The sequence below is a fragment of the Chroicocephalus ridibundus genome, chromosome 5, assembly GCF_963924245.1.
Source record: "Chroicocephalus ridibundus chromosome 5, bChrRid1.1, whole genome shotgun sequence".
Classification (NCBI taxonomy): domain Eukaryota; kingdom Metazoa; phylum Chordata; class Aves; order Charadriiformes; family Laridae; genus Chroicocephalus; species Chroicocephalus ridibundus.
This window is the reverse complement of record NC_086288.1, coordinates 19520936-19544178: the sequence shown is the minus strand read 5'-3', so window position 1 is coordinate 19544178 and position 23243 is coordinate 19520936. Positions and strand designations below refer to the sequence as shown.

Below are 23243 nucleotides of genomic sequence, written 5' to 3'. Positions count from 1 at the left end.
CCGGACGTAGCTGGGAACCCGCCCCCCTCCCTTGGCGCGGGCCAATGGCAGCCGGCGGGCTCGTGATGTCACGAGAGGGCGCGGGGCGGGGGGACACGGGCCGCTCCGCTCGCAGTCTCCGCAAACAAGCGGCGGTCTCCTGGCAACGCGGCGCGCGCGGCGGCCGTTGGTGGCGCGCGGCGGGGCCGCCCGTTAGTGGCCCGCCTCGCCTCAGCCCGGCCGTGGGGAGCGGAGGAAATCGGTGAGAAACCAGCACCCTCCTGCTGCGGGGACGGTTAGGGGCCTAGGCCAGGTCCGCCGGCCGAGAGGAAGCGGATGGGGGCCGAGGCCTGAGCAGGGCGGCAGCTGAGCGGGCCTCGGCTCCTGCCGGGGGGTGCCCTCCGGGGCTGTTCTCCACCTGCAGGCTGCGAGTGACGCCGGGCTGGTTCACCATGGGCGTTTGGGTTTGGCTGCGCCGATCTAGGAAGCTCTTTCTTCCAACAGTAGTAGTGACAGTGTTGACTTTTAGGTAGACCAGGTAAGTTGAGTCAGTTACTTGAACTCTTGGTGGTTTAGTTGCAAGCAGAGCATTTTCTGATCGTTTCTCATTCATTGTGCACCCGTGCTGGCACAAGAGAATGTCTACGAATGCATGCATGCAAGACTTTTTTTTGCAAGCCATTCACAGAAATACATTAATTTGGAAAACTGATCTAAAATATGTTAGTTTAGCCTTCATGGTTGAGGTGCTGTAAGGCACAGTGAATAATAAGTGTTTAGTATACTTTCTGTATTCTGGAGTTCTTCACTTGAGATCCCTCAAACCTGTGTGTGTAAACATAAACTGAACATAAGGTTGAGTTTTATTACGCTTGCAGAGAGAGGTGATGAGGCAGGCAGCAGTAGGTCAGCACACAGGTTAGCTCAGCAGAAGCCATCAGTAGTTGGTGTCTCACACATGGCTGTCCTTCACTACCAGTTTGTCCGTTCATTCTCCAGGATGCCGCCTTCTCTTTGCTGACCTCACTTGTGTTTGACTCTGAAATGTAATTCCACTTGACCCTTTATCTTTTCCACCTCGGACTGGGTGGAAAAAGAGGTAAGAGGTCAGGGAATGGGGAGGGACGAAAATTTGAATTTTTGGCTCTGCTTTATATTGGTTCCTACACCATAGGATGGTGTGATGTTCTTGCCCAAATAATATACATAAAACAAAAACAGGGTAGGGGGGGAAGTATCACAAAATCATAAGTCGCACAGGCCAGAGGTTGTACAAGCAATGAAATAAAAACATTCTTTCCTGTAAATGCATGCCCTGCCTTCATCTGGTTTTGTTGCCAAGCCCTGGGTCCATTTGGTTCAGGTTTATGGGTCTGCAGGAGTCCAGGCTGGTGTCCAAAATGAAGCTACAGTTTTACAGTATGAGTTTAATCTGAAAGTAAGGGGTTCATTTTCCAACTTAAATTTCAGAGAAAATTCTACTTAAGCAACTTGTGGTTGTCTGTCTTGAGGCTTAGTGAAAGTGTGGTGGCTTGATAGAAGTTGCTGCACTAACTCTAATTACATAACCAGCCTTGGTTTCATATTCATTGAAATAAAAACTATTTTAAGAAGAGAGTGACTGGGAAGTAAGAAGTTCACTGTACTGAAAAATGGAAAGACCTTTCCCACCAGTCCTTCCATAGTTGTCTCCCATCCAAACAGCAGCATGGCCTTCTGCCCAGAATGATATGCCAAGGACGCAGGTAGTGAGAAAGCATTACTTTCAGCATAGCTAACTTAGCTCTTTCCTAAGTTTTATGAAGAGAACCACAAATTAATTATTTGTTCCTTCTGTCAAAACAAGAGCAGGTTGAGAAGTGACCATCGTGAGTTGAGAACCGCTTGAATTCACAAACAGTGAAAAAAAACCAAAAAACCAAAAGAATAAAAAAACCACCACAAACCAAACAAAAAAACCCCAACAAATGCCAACCAACCAAAAAAAAAAAAACCAACACACCCACCCAACCCACAAACAAAAAAACGCCCACAAACACAAAAAAAACCAACAAAAACAAACAAAAAGGCAAAAAAAAAAAAGACCCCAAACCAAAATGACTGTCTTAGTAAATCCTTAAGAGAAATCAGATGGAATGAGTTTTCAGGCAAGTGGGGGAAACACGTTTCATATTGGATTCTGTGATCCAATAATTATTATTTAATCGCTTCTGTTTTATTGTTCATTTGTTTCAAAACAAACTACCTGTTACATTAAGCTAAGGATTCCAGTTCAGAAAAAAAGAGGCTTTTTATTATTACTACTGGGAGTACTGATATAGGTACATAGCATGGCTAGACCATTACCACAAGAGATTGCCAAGAAAAATTTCTGTAAAAACCCTTAATCAGGTTGGATGGAGGTTTTCAGATGTGCGCTCCTAGTGCAGTTTTAAAGTCAGAAGCACTTGCTTATCTAAAAGTCCTTTTTTTAAAATTGTTCATCACAGATAACTATAGACTAAAATAATTTCCTGGTTAATGATTCTTTTGGTAATTCAAGATGTACCTAATAATTGAAAGGAAATTCTGTTGTCAGTTTGGGCTAGACTAGAAATTCAGGTCTGTCAGCATATAAAGGTTATTTCTGACTGCCTATTCTGCTTTTTAAAGTCACATTTTGTCTTCATTTGAGTTTATATACAGATGGACTTTCACCGAGTGGGGCAGAAAATTAGTTTTTTGGATTTGGAATTAACTATGCAAAAGGGACCTTTAGTGAGATTAAATAAATCATTTGAATCTGAGCATAAAAGGTACATGAGTTCAGGGTTCTTAATTCTTGATGTGTATACTTTTTCATTCAAAAAGTAAATAAAAAAAAAAAGGAAGCTTCAGTTTAATCCATGTGGTCTGCCCCAGGAGTGTGGTGTGGAAGGGATTTCAAGGGAAAGAAGAAGATTTATTTTTGGCATGCTAAAACTGACTAGTAGATCAAAACTTGAAAGTCTTGGCAGTTTGCTTTGTGAGGTATGAAGAAGTGGCATTCCTTTTCATGTACATTTAATGAAATATTGATGCATGCTATGTGGAACAAATAGAATCAGGATAAAATAAATTTGATTATGTTTTTCCAGATTTGAAGGTTAAAGTCAGCGGCGTAACTATTGGTACCAAGATGGATCTGTAGAGAGCACTTTGGTTTTGCACATAATGGTCCATTCTGCTCTAATGAACTTTTGCCCTAAGTAAGGCAAATAGCTGAAATTCCAGATTGCAGATCAGGAGAGAAATGGTAGTTTTATAGAATCTCTACTGCTTCTTTTTTAAGAAACCACTGGAACTAACAGCACTGTACTATCTGCCAGCAAGAAAAAATTCCATGGTATTTTAGCAATGCACCATTTCAGCAACTGTGTGCATCAATGTCTCATAATAAGTGCACAGACTGAAGAACTGTTTTGTGGAGAGAGGCGCATGGCAGAGCTGTGTTCAGTGTTAGATTGTCAGTTTCATTTTTGGTGATACATGCTCTGGAGTGCGGTGAGGATGGGGCAATATGTTCATGTTCTGTTCACAGATGCTGCCTGCTGCCCATGGCTTTCAGGGATGTGAATGCAAGAAGACATATTGGACTTCAGCAGCTCTCAGCCTTGGCATTAACTGGAAGAACATTATTGGGGCCAATGAAATCATGTAAATTCATTGTGGATGAAAGCACCAACCAAAGCACACTGATCTGTTCTGCTGTTAGACTGATTGAAAGTTTGGATTTAACTAGTGCTGCCGGACAACTTCTTAATGAAACCATTCAGGCACAAAACAAGGAGTTTAGGACTGGGATGAGTACCCTGTTGTTTCTCATTGGTGCGTGGAGCAGTGCCGTACTGGAGTGCCTCCAGCAGAATGTTCCTGTTTCAGCAATAGTATCTGTGATGTCTGAGGGGTTGAACTCTTGCTGTGAGAGAGTCCAGTGTCTTCAAATATCAATACATGATGTAAATAAAGAGCTGTGTTCTAGCAGTGTTAGGCCAAATGCTTTTAAAAGTAAAACTTGCCAAATTGGATGTGACAGTCTTCTAGATCCCCACATTTTCCTATACGTTCAGAAAGATATTTCTGCACCAGAAGAAGTAATTCCAATAAATCCTTGTTCCCATCAAGAAGATGATTCTAATTTTAACAAGCGCCTGCTTTCATCTTTGGCCAGCTTGGGTTCAATAGCTTCTCTTGTCAAACCAGTGGGTGACAAAAGTACATCTTGGATTTCTGGAAGTGGTGTTATTGCATCCAACTGTAATAAACAAAAGTTAACCCATAGCAGATACTTCAGCACTTTAAGAAAAAGCCATTTTTCAAGTCAGCAAGGTAGTTTTCAGGGATACCTTTCAGGACCATCAGCAGATCCCTGTGAATGTTACGGTTTAGGACACCTGGCAATGGCTCTGAGCCATGGAAATCAGACTAGCGTGAAACTGCTGCAGAGCATTGTTGCATATCAACGAGAGAGAGCAGAATGCAGTGGCTCTTCTCAGTTTAATATTGCAGGAATTGTGACATGCTGTTTACTGGGCCTGCCTGAAAGCTATTCTTGTGTCTCCCCAGGCTTTGTCACACTAGTGTCACCAGAACAAACCACAGTTATCAAATACTTTGAAGACAAACCCCTTCGGATTCTGTTAATGGATGGTGACCTAACTGAACAATATCGTCACTTAGGTTTCAATAGACCGTGTAATGTAAGGACCATATTGGAGCATCCTAGCCTACCAGAAGGCAAAGCAGACTTGTGGCTGAGCAGTATGTTAGATATTCTGATTAGCTTTGAAGTAAACTTGGTTTTGGTCAAAGGAAATGTGTGTGAAAACTTAATGGAAAGATGCATAGCAAACAGTATATTGGTAATTGGTTCTGTGACTCAGGATGTGCTGTGTGCCTTTGGGGAGGTCACCAGCGCCCAGCCAGTGACGTACCTCACCCAGCTGAACGCTTCTTGTGTGGGGAGCGGAGCCCAGGTGGGGCTGTGGAAGGCCTGCGATGGGCGTGCAATGGATCTGGGTGAGCTTGTGCCAGTCAGGATAAAAGTACAAGGAATTCCCCTGCTCACAGCCGTGCTTACCACTACTGTAGCTTCAAAGATGCAGCTCATTGAAGACCAGTTCTGGACTTTAGCGTATCGACTCCATCATGCTTTACAAGACGAGAAGGTTTTTCTCGGTGGTGGTGCAGCAGAGCTCTTATGCCTTAGTCATATTCAGATGCTTGCAAAACAGCCTTTACAGCCATCAAATAAAAATGCTGTGAGAGAGTTTCACAATCCTTGTCTGGCAGCATCTGCGACAGAGTATACATCAGTTGTGCTCCAAGCGTTAGCAAGCGGTTGGAAGCAGTATCTTTCAGTGGTTATGTGTAACACTGCAAAAGCTGCATCAGAGCTGGAAGCGTGTACCTCAGTTGATCATCACCTCAAAAAAGCAGCTGAGTGTGGCTCTCCCTCAGCATATATATTGAAAGAGTTTAGAAGAGGTGACCTGCTCAGGGGTGGTTCTGGTCCCTTTGCTGACGATGGAGAGGGTTTAAAGGTTTATGATAATGTTACAGCCAAGACAGAGGCATGGCGGAGAGCTCTAGACTTAGTGCTGCTAGTGCTTCAAACAGATGCCGAAATTATCACAGGTCCCAAAAGGAATCAGCTATTGAACTCACATGTGTCAAGTGAATTTATGTTTTTATAGGACTTGCAGGCTTTATTTATATGCCCACGAGTCAGTGAGTGGAAGACGTCCAGGTGCAGCCTACATTTCTTCATAGTTTATAAAGCAAACATTGAGATGTGATTATGACTGTAGAGTGTAACAGCGGAAATCAGAATGTGAGACAGTCACAAGGTAGATATAACTTCCTATTTCTAGAAATGGGAGTTAAATAACAAACAAAAATCACTTGTGGGCTTACCTCTAACTCCAGCTATGCATTTCTAACTAAAGACATTGTCTGTATGGATAGATTAAGCCGGTCAAACTGACTAATCTTATTTAGCAGAGCAGATGTTCAGTTCTTTTATTCATTGTAATGAGGAGCACTGGGCAGGTGGGTACATGCCGAGTCTAGTTGGAAGAAAGTTTGATACCATGGATGTGCTTATGTTTTGAACATGTTCTCTCTGTGTATAAGGTATTTGGACTTGTGTTCTGTAAATTAATCTTGTCTGATGTCTTTTAATGCCTTCTAAAGAAGGGTGGAGATTTCTTACATAACATTGGCATATTTGTGTTAGATGAAAGAATATATATAAAACCCAAAATTTTTAATTAATATCTTCTCTTAATTTTTGTATGTTGCAAATGTAAGGGTTAAACTTGCAATAATTTGAGTGTTACATTTTATGCTAAGAGATTGTATTGGTACATTCTACTTTTGCATATTTATATGGACCATATATCTCCTATTTTCAAATATATACTCTTTGGAATGTTTCTCATTTTTACATGAATTTAGGCTGAATCCTCCCTTTTGGTATTACTAAATGGATGTATCTCTACACAAAGTTTTCTTTTACATTACAAGTTGGATTTTTACATTATTTCCTTTGGGCTCTTTCAGTTATCCTTGTAGAGAGGAAAATGTTCTATGTTTTAGCTGTTGGCTAAAAACTAAAAACAAATCCCTCGTGATGATCGAAGCAAGGTATTTTTATTGTGTTTCACCATTTAAAATTTCAAAGCAGAGCCATGGAGAACTGCCACTTTGTTGCAAGAAAGAGGTGTGTAACTATGGAGATATTTTTTCTGCGCTTGGCATTTTGAATCGCACTTAAAGTGAAATGTCTCACCAGTCCAGTGAAAACAGAATGGAAAAAGAATGGAAATGGTGATACTAAAGTGGATTCTTGCTTTTAAGAACTATCTCATTAAAATGCTAATGGCTGGCAGTACTTGGTTTAAGCACAAATTCGTTGTGATTCCTGGTGCTGGTGGCAGACAGTCCTTCTGTGGTGAAAGCTAAGAATTGCGGTGGGCTAAAGAGTGTTTTCTAAGTTGTGATTCAGTGGAAAGGCAGACAGAAAATGAGTGGTGATTTTACTGTTACTTTGCTGCTACCTTTTTACTATTTTAAGTGGGTGTTTTTTCTTCCGGACTTATTGTCCTTGCGATATCTCCCCACTGCAGAAGACATGTCGGAGAAGAGCATCAGCTGCCTCAACCCCCCGTGACCACTGGCAATCCCCCAGCTGACTTGTACTCAGCCTTAACACAGTTCTCTGCCTCTGTGTCCTGTTGGCGTTGCTCCTTCCTCCTGGGAAGGCCCTTCCCTCTACCTCTGCATTTCACGGTGCCTAATTCCAGAGGGCTTGAGTCCATGAAGAGGAAAGACAGTTCTTAAAATAACACTTTGGCATTATATCCCATTATAATTGTCAATAGATACTTGACAATATCTGATATTTTCTACCTCCCTCACGTTCTCCAAATTTTTTTGCTTCATCCCCATAACATATAACTCCGTAACCTACACTGCATTCTGATTAAAAATAGCCCTTTTTGAGACTTGCTTACAGCTTGTGGGTCTCCATAGCTGGGAGTTTCCTGGAGAGGTGGGGTAGGTTACTGAGGTTCTAAATTAACCTTAAGCATGAATTAAATTGAGATCCTTAGAAACAACTTTTGAGTGTTGAACTGACCAGAAGCCGTAACTTGAAGAGAATCCATCTAAACGCATTTTATCCTGGAGCTTTCTTCTACATGAATATATACTGTATCAAATTATATACTTGGATCTTTCATAGAGCCATTTACCGAAGTGATTCACACTAAGTGAATAATTGATATATTCACTATATAAGGAAAAGAAAGACACAGATAATGGAATTCATCCTCAAATACAGTTTAGGTACACGTAGATATATATGTGGGTGTGTTAAAATAGTATTATACAGTATGTTTTCAAAGGTTTCATTCAGAGTTCTCATTGCTAAATTGCATATTTTTATTTTTATATTTGTATTCTACTCGTGTGTAACTGGAAGGCTCTTAAGGAGGTTAAGGGAGCATATTAATAGCAGTTGCCTTTTAGAAATATGAGAGGAAAATTTTTTGTGTGTAGAAAGCTATGCACATAGTATTTAGCCATCTCTGACTTGAAACTCTAAATTTGGGTTTCTAACAAACTCCAGAATTCAGTAGATTTTGGCAAAATCTCATGAGTACTATAGGGGTTTATAATTTCTATTTGAAACAGTGGTTCCTAGCAGCATAGGGATCTAATTATATTAAAGTTTTGGTCATGCTGCAATTATATTTTCATTATTAACCTGTTGGCAGTTGATGTTTAAGGGCTTGGCCACACTCTTGGTGTACTACGACATGAGAGAGAGAAAGGGTTTGTTAGATCAAAAGAGGCAAGAGAAGCTAGTGGCTGTTAGATGAGAAAGGAATGGAAACACAGCATATAAATATAAACGGATCCTGCTGCTCTGCAAGTGTTTGCAGCTCATGTTTGGCTTTATACTGTTTTTCTTGAACCTCCTGTGCTGAGCATTGCATAATCCCTGTTCCCAAGAAAAGATCCTGTTGCACTTTATTTGAATAATAGAGTTAAGTGGATTACGGAAAAACTGCATACATAAATTGTATTGAGGTGGTCCAAACATCTATTTATAGGGCTCTTAGGCACTGAGAGCTGACACACCAAATGTTCAGAAAGTCCAGAATGATGTAATTTTTCCAATCAGGCTTTTAAAAAGCACATAATGATATATTTAAATATTGTGATGCAGAGGTTTTCTAAAAAGCTGTTTGGTTATTTAACACTTGCTTTTCCACAAGCCAACAGAATGGAAAATTTTATCAACTAGATAGATATTGTATCCTGGATTGCTTAAAATTATTTCTTTGATATGTGAAGAAGGTTAACATGCATGCTGTCCTCAAGCCATCCTCCTTCTGCAATGTGAAATCCAGTGTACGTGTTTGGCCTTCCTTCCGGGCAGAGGCTCCTCCTGGGGTACACAGAGGCTGTTTGTGTAGAGTATGATGTGATGGAAGAGCTAAGCTTTTACATTTGATGTGCCTGGGAAATGGCAGAGATTTTAGGGAAGGGATTGTCCCAAGGAGTAGGCAGCGTTTCACTCCCTGCTGAAACGCTGTCCTAGTCAGGTGCCTTGTTTCTCCCTTGCGTACCACTATCATCATTCCTGGCTCACTCTTCCTTCTGTTTAGGGCTGATGCCATTTTATTTAATGTTTATCTTTATAAGGCTAACTCCTTGGGCCTCTCTGCTCCTTCATGATTTTCTGAAATTGTAGTAGAGGTCTTAATCATGGCAACGAGACCCTTGTCCCAAGCTGAGCTGGAGGGCACAGCCTGCATGCAAATTCTGATAGCTTGATGATCAGTGGTTGTCAAGAGGCATCTGATAGTTTGCCTGCTACCAGGTGCACTGAAAAAAATAAGCTAGGAAATGTAGGAGGCTGTGGTACCCAGGCAGGCCAAGAAATGACTGTGGGGAGGGTGGAGGCTGGGCAGGCTAAGGTAGTTAGGGAGTAGGAAAGGCTGAAGGTGAAAACCTGAGCTTGCTAGACAGTTGGGAGAATCAAGACAGTTTATTTGCACTGACCTCCTTTTGATATTCTAGGTCAGGGCTGCTGAAGAGGCTGGGAGGTCTGTCAGCTTTCCTTGCATTTCTTTTCAGTATTTAAGGAAAAACATTGTCCCAGTGCAAAGATGTTAGCTTAAATCCCAAAGGCAGAAGGCAGTCTTGATTACAGGGTTTTAATCAAGGCTTATGCCTACTGTAAAGTGACCCATTAGCATCATCAGAAGATTTATTAGTTTCTTTGCCTTCCTACAGCACAGCGGGTAAAGAAAAGAAACAGCAAAGGAAGGAGAACTGGGACAGGCTGTGTCTCGGATGAGTTCTGCTGTGATTTCCTCTCTTCCCTTTGGACCTTGTCTCTAAATTCTCATGTGGAAAAACTGAAGTAAGAATAAATCACGTGTGTACATATATTAAGAGGGATGTGCAATGTGTGCTCGCAGCAGGCCAAATGTGCTCCTGGGGCATGCAGCAGCCTGGCAGGTGCTACCTTGCCACCCCAGCCATCCCACCCATGAGCTCAGCCACCATGGCTGCCTGCTGCCTTGCCCGGCTATGAGTGGGCTGCTGTGCCCTCTATCTGCCTAAGTGGGGGAGGCAGGGACTGGGGAGCTGGGTGTCTTCCAGCAAAGGCAAAACTAAACCTCCCTGAGCCAGGCGGTCTGTGATCACAGATAGCTGGGGTTGGTGTTTATCAAGTCAAGATGGTTTGGAATGGCTTGGTGGGAGGATATGGAAGCAGACTATTTGGAATGCTCTTCTGGGCTGCCCTATCTCCATTTCAGTTTATCCTGGGAAAGATTCAAGTATTGGGAGCAGAGTAGAACTTGTTATTTTTTTTTTTTAGAGGTTTCAACATCTCAAATATCTGCCTGCTGTCCTGTGCTCCTCATTCAGAAGGAATAGCATGGTTTGCTCTTTAGCTTAGAAACATCACCTGTCCAGCATGTTCCCTTTTCACACGCTGGGATCTGTAGTTAGTGAGACTGGAAATTACTTTTTGCTGTTACTTTGGGAAACTGATGCAAACTTGCACAAAAATATTTTTTAATAATGTAAAATGACACTAGCGGCTATAAACTATATCTTTTCTGTATCTTCTATACTCTTGAAACACTCCTAAGCCCCCATAGAATGTCTCTGGATGGAGTTAGTAGTAGTAGTATTATCTAATTGAGTAAGAAACAAGCTTACTCTGGTGTCTGTGTATGGAAGCTGCCTAACCTCTTTACTTCCTTTTGAACTTCTTGATTTTTTGCTGCCAGTGTCTGTTTTAGAACAAATGTTCTCAGCATGCGTCTTGCCCAGTGACGTTAAGAAGTTTCCCTGTCTAATGGTTTCTGCAGTGGGTTAAAGTAACTGGGAATCTTGCAGCAGGCCAGCAGCAAGGAGGGGCCTTCTGCTATGAAAGCAGGCTGGCTTCCGATAACCAACTCAGGCAGGACATCTAGAGGAGTTGCATCAACTCCACCAGGTAAGGAGTGCATGTAATGTCTCATTATTGTTTTTTTAAAAAAAATGTTTGTGTGTTTAAACTCTGTAACACCCTGCAATATGACAGAGCCATACTCAAATGTGACCGAGGTGCTGCTTCAAGGTGCTTGCTGTTACTGGAACCTGCAGTGTTGCCAGGACTGCTGTGCACAACAGGCACTTTTGGGAGAACCTTTAACAACAGAGACTTACTACAAGCCTTACAATTTGTATAAGGCAAACTGACAGGAAGTGTTAAATTGTTCAGTTGTTTTTCTACAGCTAAGTAAAACATGGATCTGGTACTGATCAGCTATAAATGCTTTTTTTGTATCAAAACCACAGGCTTCGCAGGATATTTGTTACTTTTGAAGGGATCAGAGTGTGACAGGGTGTTCCAAAAGCGTGGCACAGTGATACATTTTCTCTGTCCCTTGCACAACTTCTTTGTGTTAATTCTTTACCTTGGGAGTTAAGCTAAACTTTTTAGCTTTGGGTAACTTTGAGAATGTGACCATGCATACCGCTGTTTCTACAGCTTTTTCCTCAGTGTCACATGTAGAAGTGTAACTTGCTGATAGCACTTTGAAGCAGAGGGACCATATTCCAGTTTCATTCCCCTCTCTCTCTGTAGATCAGTAATCCTTTTGCGATCAATTCCACACCAATACAGTTAAAGCATAGTTTGTATGACATAAATTTGCAAAAATCAAAAAATCACGGACTAAATTCTGCCACTTGCCACCAGCGTTGCTGCATTAATTAACCACTTATTGCAAAACTGCAGGACCAAAACCCTGTTAACCAGCTATGAATAGATCTATGGTCTTAAAAGGCTTTTTCTTTGTAGATAACATTGCTCTAAGAACTAACGTCCACAGGGATGATTTCAGCACAGTTGAAGGGAAAGTGAGAACAGCTCAGGTATGTGCACAAACTAGAGACTGGTTTTGATCCTGAATGGTGGAAGGAAGAAAGGAATATGGTGCTCCATGTTTTTTGGCTTCCTATCTGTTTATTCCATTAGCAATATCCATTTCTTTAGACTTTTGAAAAACACCTGTAGTGGTGTCTTTAGCTGTGTTTCAGTGATGGTTTGCTCCAAGTACTGGGATTCAGTTTGCATTATATTCCTGAAAACTTTGTTATTTTTGCAGTTGTTTCCATTTTGAAAGATGCAGTTAGCATTTCTGTCCGTATGTGCATGTTTTGCAAATTCTGGACTGTGTTATGTGCATTACACTAAGCCTTGAGAACATAACTTGAGCTGGAACCTTCTGCAAGTACTTCTGCCAGTCCTTACAAATGCTTGCAATACTTGCAGATCCAGCAGGGACTAGACAGGAGTGTGTTAGCAGAGAAACAATCTCTGAGGTGCCACTGCACTTCTATTCACCTGCAAGCCCTTCCTTTTCCAGGCATGTAGCTTGTATTTCAAGATTTAGCAGAGGAACAAAATGAAGTTAATAGTCACATGCCTGCAGTATTGAGTACTTCGGTGGCTTCTGAAAAGCCAGTTTTTCTTAGAAGAGAGTTTCAAGCTTTTGCTGTTCAAAGGCATTGTCAGTGTAAACTAGTCACAGTGAAGCTTCCTGCAGACTGACTAAGGTGTGATCTCAGTGGGCCAAGTGTTGACCACACAGCGTTCACCATCTCTCTTACATTTATGCCTTTGAGCTCAGAGCACTGAACCCCTACAGAGGACATGACAGGGAACATCCTGAGCAGCTGTGGAGAGGGATAACAGATGGATGGTTCAGCAGGGCCACGCAGAAGAGTGATTGGTGAATTCGTTAGTGCATGGATTTACAAACGGAAACCCCCCAGAGCGGCTCTAGTAGTCTACAGAGCAGTCGCTGAAATGGGGAGCACGCAGAAAACCTGTACAGGCTTCAATGCCTGCTGCAGTGGTTGGGAGAGGGAGTGGAGGGAATGACAGTGTCGCACACAGTTCAGGGATGGACAAGGGCATTTCAGGGAAGAGGTGCTTCCCTGAGTGGAGAGGAAAAATAGTTCCCCAACTTCTCCCTCCACAGCAGGCCCCTGATGGCCCCTGGAGAGTGGCTTCATGTCCCATTTAATCCAATCCCAATTTCAGCAGTGCCATCCCCAGCAGCCATATGTTCCTATGATGAGACGTGTTTGGGAGGAATCCTTGCGTGCTTTTCAGAGGGGTGGAAAGACAGGCTGCGCCATGATCATGCACAGATGGTGAAAGAGCTCATGGGAAGAGGGGGTAACCAAGTGGGGAAGGCTTGTATTTGTTTTCCCTGCCTGGCAGAGATTCACAAAAGTAAAAATCTGTTTAGCTGGAAAGGAATTCCTTCCTTGGGGACCAAGTGCTACTCCAAACAATAGGGTTATTTTTTAATTATTGCAAGAGTATAAAAGATAGCATACATTTTTTATTTAGAAGTAATGGGAAGATTGGTCCCTGACTGTCTTTTATTTCAGTTCAGATCAGTAGGTGGGGTTTAGTGCTATTCACAACTTTTCTCCGCTGTGTTGTGAGACCAAATATTTAACCAGATTTGGAGAAAGGACTAAAAATAACAGTAGTTGAACTGATTTATTTCTAAGGTGTAATCTGAGTCAGTGCTTTCACTGACTAAACTTAAAAACAAACAGAAACCCCGTATTTGTTAGTACGGGAGAGCCAAAATATCTCCAGAGTTGTATAAAATAAATTTTATTTATATATCTACATATGTATACACATTCTAGAGCAGGACAGACCCAGTTTCTCAGTTAGCAACACTGACCTCTCGTCTAGTCATACTATCCTGAGACAAGGCAGTTAATCTCTTCACCCCCTGTTTACGTCCAAGACAACCATCAAAATATCTCCTTTTTCAGAATAATTATCTATTATAGGTAAATCCCAATTTTGTCAAAGAACAGCCTTTTACAAAAAGAACCCCTCCAGTAAATTGAAAGGAATTATGTCTTGTTTTGGTTATTAACTCCTGTATTTAATTTGCTCCCTGCATTTGCAGTTCTGTCTGCATTTGCAGCAGCTCCCTGCATTTGCAGCTCAAAGATATGCATATAGCATGCATGTACTAATTTAGGGGAAGTAGTCATGAATGGCATTATATGTGTTTAATTCCATATCAGTATAATGTCTTTGATTCCCTACAGTGATGAAAATTAGACTAGTAAACGTGCAGCAGTATAGGTATGTTGATTAGGTCAGTTTAATTAACGGGCAAAGTCCTCCTAATATAACATTATTCCCATTCCTTGAGTATGCCTTGCTCAAGGTAAGGGGCAGTCAGTGTTCAGTACCTCACTTCTCACTGCCCTTCATCTCTTAGTTAGGTAAGCATTGTTTAAATAACCATCCCAAGCATATCATGCAAGTTGTTCTTTTTCAAGGCTACTTGTTTTCTGGAGCCATTTAGCTGTGACAGTATGCTGATGGCTGCCAAAAGCCAGGAAACTCAGATTAATTGGCAGTGAGAGAGCTTTACTGGAAAAGAAGCCCAAATCTTTGTTTATCTGAAGTACCAGGCAATTAACTTAAAAAATGGTTTAATGTGTGACCTTGGCTATGCAATTATTCCAGCTTGTATTTTTGACGTATTTGATGTCTCAGAGCAGTGCAGTAAATAAGCTCAACAGAATTGCCAAATGTCAGATCGGTAATTACTATACATGGAGTTGCTGTGGCTAATTTGGGAACAGCACTCAGCTCCAGTGATGGATCCTTGGGACTGTTTCCCAACAGAGCTTGAGTAGGACCTCCAGCCTTCCAGATTCCTCTCACAGCCATTCATACGGCCAGTGAAACTGTGGAAGAAGAGAGGAGTTTAAAGGCCAGGAGAAGATGGAGGAAATGACTGAAAATTGTTTATTCCAGTGCCTCTTATTTGTTCAAGTCTGATTATTAAACAGACTTATTATTAAACTGCTGAAGAAAACATCTTCCAAAATACAGACTAATTTATAAGTATGTGACTTCTGTCTGTGCGAAGAGGTGCTGCTTTAATTAACTGCATTTGCTTACCTGTTCTGTAAAGTAGAACTTTAGACTGCCCTACAACATGATACTTGGAATTTAACACGTGACCATGATGTGAAGAGGCATTATACAAATAAGATGATCCATTCCCTGCCCTCCCTCAAATGCTCACGTCCATCTCTCAGCTAGCAAGTTAAAATAGGATTTGTTATGAATTGGATTTTCTTTTGAAAGGCTAATCAAGCTGTTTTCTTTCTGGTTTATGTGCTGCTATGAGCCACTACCACAAATTCAGTTCTTGAATGAGAATTTACAGATGCTCTTGCTGATGTGCATGTACGACAAGATGTTATTTTGCTGATATGTTATTCTCAGGAGACTGGAGGGGAAGGGGAAATGATGCTTTGGTTGTGAATTAATACAGGAACCAATCCCTTTTTCATTAAAAACATCAGTGAAGTTTCCATTGCTTTGGGGAGTTAAAAGGCTTGGTCCCTAAGAAATGGATTATTGCAAAAATATGATTGTCCTTCCTCACTCTTCTGAATACTGGAAAAGGGTGTCTTTCTGATCATTTCTTAGTGGAAAGAAATGTACAATTGAGGACTGCTAATGCCGATGAGGAGTATAACCTTCATTAAAAGCTGCTCTTTCTTGGATGAACCTCTAATAAGCTCTAACAGCAATAGCAATTGGGTATTTAATGATGACCTGAAAAAAACTTGCTTCAGAGATGCAGTAGGTTGAGCCATCCTTTCCACTGAAGAATTTGATGAGGGTTCAGAGCCCAGCATCCCTAGTAGTTAAAGGATGTCTCCTGCAGGGAATGCCACTTAGGGAGAATGGTCAGCTTTGGAGACAGTCACATGCAGCTCTGTCAGTCTGTTTCTTGTCTCTAAAACCGCAGACTCTGTAGAGAAGAAACTCTTTACTCTGTTCATATAGTGTGTAACAAAACGAGGCCTTGGAAAATAAACAGGAGTCAGAATTATTGTAGTAATGAATGAATATTTGATGTCATTTAAGATTTGGCTCTGGCAGGGGCGTTGGACTAGATGATCTCCAGAGGTCCCTTCCAACCCTACGATTCTGTGATTCTTCACCTTAAAAGACATTTCCTTGACTTGAAAATCTGAGAAAGCTGATGGAATTTGTCTAAAAGCCTCCTCCATTGCTTGACCATACAGAATTCCCATAAGTCTGGACTCTGTAAGGATAATATCTAGGACAGGGTAGTTCTTGGAGAGTAGTAGTAAACTTTGACAATGAACACAGTAGCTCTTTTTTGGAATATAGGGTGAAGATTAAACCACAGCAGTTATAGTGTGCCAAGTAGAGCTGCTAGTAGTCATACAACATACAGTGCAAAGTCAATAGAGCAGAACAGTTCCTCTACATACAAACTGGCATGCTGGCAGGACAGAATGAATGTCGTCTTTAAATACTCTGTAAATGAAATGAGACTGCAGTATGTGTATGGGGTTTTGAGTTTCACTACCTCTTTTTAATATCTCTTTTAAAGAATTCCTTATAATCTGCTACCGTTTACTTTACATGTGATTTCTTTATTTATGGCTTTAATATTAATCTCCAGTGTTGGATCTCTATCTGTTTATTTGTCTTGGTCTGACAAAAGCATAAGAAGTTGCCCCTTGTCATGTTTCCTGTGTTGCTGATTTGATGCGGTGCTGGGGTCAGGCATTTTTTACAGCAATGGTTTTAATATTGCAAGCAGAAAATTAACAGTCTATTGCTGCAGGCTTGAGGAAAATCCTTACCTCTTCTGTTTGGTTTTGTTGTTGGTGGTTTTTTGTTGGGGTTTTTTTGGTGTTTTTCTTTTTTTTTTAAGTGGAAACTTCAATTGCTTTTTTAGAATTATGCTTTCATCTGTGTCTGGCTCTTCCCCTGCTCTGTTTGCTCTTGAGTCCCCAAAATTAGCAAAAGTAATGTTCTAGTTTGCAGTGCAGTAGGAAAGAATAACTTGACTTTTTAAAATGTAATAAACAGTGCAAGACCTGGAACAAGTACAAAACCTTCAGACAAGGTGAAAGCCCCCAGAAGAATACCTCTATTCAAAATGTCTGTGGATGTCTGCAAATACTGCCAGGAGCTTAAGTCTTGTCCTCTTCCTTTCCAAACATGTGTATTAGGTTTTTCTTTAAAAACAAATATTGTATCCTTGAACTCTTCCATGCTTCTAGTCAAAGAAGGTAGTATTTCCTTTAGCCTAGTTGAATCATACATAAAATAAAATCTCTGAGACATTATTTTGGTCTTGGTTATTTCCCTCTTGTGATATTGGATGGAAAACAGTCTTTCTGAAATATTCAAGCTTTGAAAAACAGCAAATGTTTCTAGCTATTAAGGGTTTTTACTGTGGGCTGTAAAAATAAAGTGCTCTTAATTATGCTTTCTTTAGAATAGGTTCATACCCTGTTTTTCTTCCCTTGTTTACAAACTCATTGCTTTCAGCAGGAATCCTAAATAGATGAAAACCTACCTATTTACTTTAAATATTTATCTGAAAAAAACCCCCACATTTCCTGAGGAGAAAGTACACTAGAAGTTACCTGGCTCAGCATCTCGGGAATTTCACCTGGTTTAAATCCGTTTCTAACCGAACTGATCCAGCTTTGTTTAAAATGTCACTTATCCTTCAGGATCTGTATGTGCTATACAGCAAATCTTCTCCTGGTACAGTCAGCGTTGTGCTGAGTTTCTCTCAGTCTCAGCCGGTGGGTGGGTTGTTGTCCCCAGGAGGCTGGTTGTCAGCCCACTGGGATGGCTCCGTTCCCCAGAGCAGCCTTGCGGGCCAGGATCTGGCCCTGTAAGGGGCCTCATTCAGTGAAATATTCTGTACTGTGGCATTAATAATAATCAGATAAATAGTGTGATTAACTATCAGGCTCTATTTCTTTCTCTGCGGGGCCTACAGTAACATGGGACTACCCTCCCCCATGCATGTAGCAGTTGTAAACTCATTTTTTTTAAGCCCATGTACCTTGCTCTGCTGATGCCTCTTCATAAAGACAGAAGCGCGGTAAATCTACTGAGGTAACTTTACCATTAGCCTGTTTCTCTTCTTTCACTGCCCTTTATTTCTCCATTGTGTTCTGTTTTGAAATGGAACTAATTATACTCTTCCCTGCTCTTGTTTATTCAACAAAATATCTGCTTTACAGACAGATTAAAGAGGTTTTATTTTGTGTAGGAAGCTCAGCTACAGAGTTATCTTTCCATAATGCCTGTAGGTTAAGTTACTGTAGATAAAACTCTTACATCACACACTCTGTTCTGTACCTGTGTCTCTAAATGCACACGAGATGACTTACATAATATGCATAGCAGAGCATAGTGATTTCTTCCTTAAATATGAGCTTTGTCATTCTTCTGGGGTCAAATATGACAGAGTGAGAGACTGTCTGTTGTTCAATGTGTCATCTGTTCCACCTGGGTGACACCCATCTGTTTGAATGTTACAAGCAGAGGCTAATTTTGTAGCTGTGCTGTGGCCAGCAGGCTAAGAAGGATTCTTTGTAGCATTTACTTCCTCCTTGTTATTGGCCTGGAAATCACGGCTGACCGTAGCCTGAGTTTCTCTTTGCAGTCCGTTGAGAACAATAGCAAATGTCCCACTGAAATTTAACTTCCTGGGAAGGAGTCACAAGAGGTCTAGGATTTATTCTTGGGTTGCTTTACTGTGTCACCATCTTTTATTAGCTGATAATTTCATGTTCATTAATGACAAGACAGTCAAACAGCATATCTTCTACAGTTGTCTCTACATGAGTAGCTTTTTGTATTAAAAACCTAGGCATGAGAGAATTCTTCCTAGGCCTCCAAAATGTGCATGAAAGGAAGGAATTAATAGAAAGATGATGGCCTTGTCATCTGATCTAGCCTCTTAAATCCTTCTGGATGTGCCAGCTCCAGAAATTCTTCCAACTTATTTTCTTACAATCCCCTCTACAGTCTGCTTCTAACAAAGTCCTGTGAGAATGACTGCAACAGATCAGAAAATGAACTCAGTTTTGAATCACATTTGAAATTGGCAGGAAAGTGAGGGACTTAAAGCCAAACCCCACAACATCCTCAAATACGAAATATTTGGTCTCAAGATCCCAGTGTTTGCTTCTGAGAAGAACCAGGGCTACTTCTGATTTTCTGCAATCAATCAGGACTTTCCAGTCCTGTAAAAGCAATGTCACTGAAAATGAAGTTAAGGTAAGGGAGGGTCACTGTGTAGCCTTGTCTGGAGGACAGTACCCGCACTGGATGGGGCTATCTCCCTGACCTTATCTGGAGTAATACATAAACCAGGCTGTGGAATATCACGAGTTCATTTTTTGTTGCTGTTGGTTTCATTTGTTTTTTTAGTAAGTTGATCACCAGAGGTTGGCTACGGTTGATATTTGGGATACCTGTGGGAACCATCTGCCCTTCTGCAAACTATTGCATTGTCTATGAGGACTCCAGTGTACCCTATAGGGGACTGCCTATAGGCTGTGCAGCCTCAGAACGAACTACTCTGGGGAAGGATGTATTGTCACCCTTCCCTTTCAGGGAGAAAAATCCCCATTCCTGTTTTTCTAGCGTTCCAGCATTACCTATTTTTCATTAACCAAATAAGCCCACACCCCATGCCTTGCTTCGAGGTAAGATCTCTAAAGGTTTATGACTTCATTGTAATAATGAATGTCTGCTTATTGCCTTACAGATGTGTTTAAGGCAGCAAAGATCTGCTGCACTACGAGACCAGCAATAAATGGCAATTCCTTATGAGAGGTTTTGTAGTTGTTGCAATTACAACAGATAATCTCTTACCATTACATCAGACATAATTCTGAAGGCATTACATACAGCTAATATTTCACATTTACTTAGAGATTGATATGGTACGTGTGTTGCTGACTTTGCATTACTCTGAAGCAACTCAGTTTCACAAGAAATTCTGGAGACAAGTGACTGCTTGAGCCTAAAACTGTTCCACTGTTGTTACTGATTTTTCTTTTCATTTTAAAATCTTGCAATTAATATTAAAAAAAAAAAAAGCAAATACAAACCATTTGTGAAACACAAAGAAATTGTTAAAAGCTGTATCCGTGAGGATCTCTGGGCAGGGAGCCATAACACAACTAAGCATTCAGGCAGCACGATGTAATTATAAATTAAACATCTCTAAGTAAAACAAATTCCAAGTTGAAAATAAAATAAAAATCCATCACTTCTGCTTATTTCTTTGTGGTAGAGGATTATATTAATCTCAGTTTTAGAGATTACCATCTATCTTCCTGCATACTGCAAGGTCTGTGGTGTCTGCACGCTCTCTACAAGTGGGGTTTCTTGGAGGAGGCACCTCATCAGACATCGCTAAAATTTGTATTTCAGTCAAAAGAGACTGAATTCAGGAGGATTTAGAGCAAGTCTGGAGCTTGCTGGTTTGGTTTTTTTTGGAGATACCATGTAATGGCATGTAATGATAGTCCACGTTTAAGACATATAAATGTGCCTCCTGTTCTGGAAAATGGTCTATTCAGTTCATATCAACTGGATTCATTTAAATAAAGGGTCATTGACAATGATATGTTGAGACATAATCTTTTTAAGCTTAAAGTAGAATGCAATCTCCAATACTTTTGTATTTCATGTAGGTTTTTTACTAACATATCCTCTGTCTTACTTTGACCTAAAGGGCCATTTTGCATTTAATCTTAGACAAAACCTTTAAGCCAAACTGGATCTGATGACTCTTGGGACATGCTTGAGGTAAATACTCTTTCAGCAAAGTCATCTAAGTATTTGTAATAACAACTTATGTTATTGTTTATGCTGTATTTCCAGGAGGAGCAAGACAAATGGAAACTTTAGTTACTGAAAAAGAAAAGTCAGAAAAAGAACTTAAATCTTGTAAATAAATGAAATGGATGCTGACACAATGTTTAAGACTGTTGCTGAACATTTTCCTTTCATGTAAACCAGATTTATTTTTTAATTTTCTATGCATTCCCTTATCTTTGACAGAATTATGTTACCCTCAGTTTTAGAGCTTAGATTCATATGTTGAATAGATCTGTCTTCTCCATCAAAACCAGAAGTATTAATTAGAATTGAAGATGACTACAATAAAACAAAACTCTCCAGAATAAAATTTCTTCATGTAGATCAGATCAGTCATGAGACTGAATAAACAGATTATTTTGTCATGGAGGTTCAAAATAGCTGCAAGAAAATTATTTGACCAGTCAAGTACATAATAAAATAGTACACCAAACATAACACAATTTTTTGAACCTTCATCATTTTAAAAACAAAAAAGTCTACTCCTTCATATAAATAATCCTAAATGTATAATCACTTATTAAGATGTTTTGAGTAGGAAAAACTTAATTTTATACTTTGAAGAGGAGCATAAACCAATGGCTTTTAAGGGAAGGCTCATCAGGTGAGTTTTTTATGGGCATTCAAAGTCAATAAAGGTGTTCATAATAAACACAAGTACTGTAACAAATGTAAAGATTCAAGCTTTTGTGCTTACTGATTAGATGTTTTGTTTTTCCCTTATGACATCGTTATGGACATAGAGACCACTTATTTCATTGTGAATTTCTGTGTTTGGTTTTGGAACTTTAACCCTAAATTTTTCTTAGATTTTTCAGTTCCTGTGAAGGGATATGATAGAATTTCAGAATTCTGCCTGATGTGCATTGTAAGCTTTATTTTGAGCAGAACAGCTTTTGTTTCTGATTGCAAACCAATTACTTGAAATTTCTTCTGTTTTGTGCTGAATAGAAAATCTGCTTTCTTCCTCTTTCCTTCCAATTTGTAAAAAAGACTGCAGTATTCATTGCAGCTTATTACTGCTCAGTGTCCTAGAGAGAACAGGAAATCATAACTCTGATATGAAAGTAATTTAAAAAAAATAATAGAAGAGTAACGTAATGTAGCATCAAAGGTCGTATTTCATGATCTGCCCAAGATGTAATTCTGAAGTGCTGAACGGGTGAGATTCTTGATCCTGTTTCAGGGGGTGTAAGTATACCACCAATGGATTTCTTCACTAGAAAGGCTGGATGGGGAAATCATTGGTATTATTTATATCCACTCTATTCATCTCCATACTCTCCCCCAGCTTCTCAGCTCTTCCTTTGTTTCCTAGGTGTGTTAAATCAGCAAATCTTAGCACTGCTGTCATCCAGTCTGTACTCTGGCTCTTCACCATCTGAAAAACTATTCTCTGGACAAATTGGATTCTGGAAGTAAGTCTTCTGTGCACCTCGTGGGATAACATGAACAGCAGCAGCCCAGAGTTGTTGTGCTTAGTCAACTTAAAATGACAGCTGCAGTTAATAATAATTAGAACTTGTTAACACCAGTTGCATTGGTGATTCTTAGGAAATAAATGCCTGCTTGTTCACTGGTGATTTAATCGAATTAATGTATAGACTATCAAGCAGCCAACAACAGCGGTGACTGGGGAAAGACTATGAATCCAACTAACTTGCCCCACTTCTAATTCTTCAGAGACTGTTTATTGAGATTTTTCAACCTGAAATGCCGAATAAAAGGATATTACATAAATTGGCTGACATTTGCAGTGGACTAGCTAATTCATGTTGCCGTGTGTGTGTGTGGTGGCTGTGCGTGTATGTGCACATGTGGTTGGTATTGTCAATGAGCTCCTGACCCACTCCCCTCTGTTCCCTGCAGGCTGTTCTGAGACTGAATTTTGGGGGTTACGTAAGAGAGAATCCAGGAAAACATGCCGAGTGATTTGGAATTTACCCTCAGCACTAAACTCTTTCCTCCATTGTGTCATACACTTTAAAAAAATTTTTGTTTTTGTTTTGTGGAGTGCCGGGTTGTGTCTCATCTGAAAAAATGATGTCTGTCTGTCTTGGGGAGGGAATTGGGTGTACCAAAAAGACTTTTGCTTGCTTCTGCTTTCCATGGGCTGTGGCTGTTGTCCCTGGAGTCAAAAATCTCTTCTTTCTCTAACACTTGGGAATTTAAAAAAAAAAAAAGAAAAAAAAAAAAGAGGGAAAGAGAGAAAAGAGAGTTGTTAGGGCTATATCTTTACCTTAAGCTATAGAGTGGTACAAGTGCCATGCAAATGGCAGCTGCATCCTGGGAAAAGGCTAGCAACAGGTACTATGTCTAAGAACAGTTATTCTTTTCTTCTTTCAGACAAATTATTTGCCTTAAAAAGTAATGTTGTGAGATTGTACTTTATGGCCGGTGACAATGGTGTCACTTC

The 23243-nt window shown here is 40.4% G+C and overlaps 1 protein-coding gene across 4 annotated transcripts; it reads left to right on the top strand.

Moving 5' to 3' along the window:
- Window positions 1-85: 85 nt before the first annotated feature.
- Window positions 86-6886, top strand: BBS12 (Bardet-Biedl syndrome 12). 4 transcript variants are annotated; one of them, XM_063337007.1, is made up of 3 exons: window positions 137-241; window positions 979-1078; window positions 3539-6886. In XM_063337007.1, exon 3 carries the CDS (start codon window positions 3555-3557, stop codon window positions 5691-5693), a length of 2139 nt encoding a protein of 712 aa, XP_063193077.1. In that variant the 5' UTR covers window positions 137-241; window positions 979-1078; window positions 3539-3554; the 3' UTR covers window positions 5694-6886. The 4 variants fall into 4 exon arrangements, with proteins under 4 accessions (XP_063193079.1, XP_063193077.1, XP_063193076.1 ...); XM_063337006.1 differs by lacking the exon at window positions 137-241 and adding an exon at window positions 385-517; XM_063337009.1 differs by lacking the exon at window positions 979-1078 and having other exon boundaries at window positions 86-241.
- The last annotated feature ends 16357 nt before the right edge of the window (window positions 6887-23243 follow it).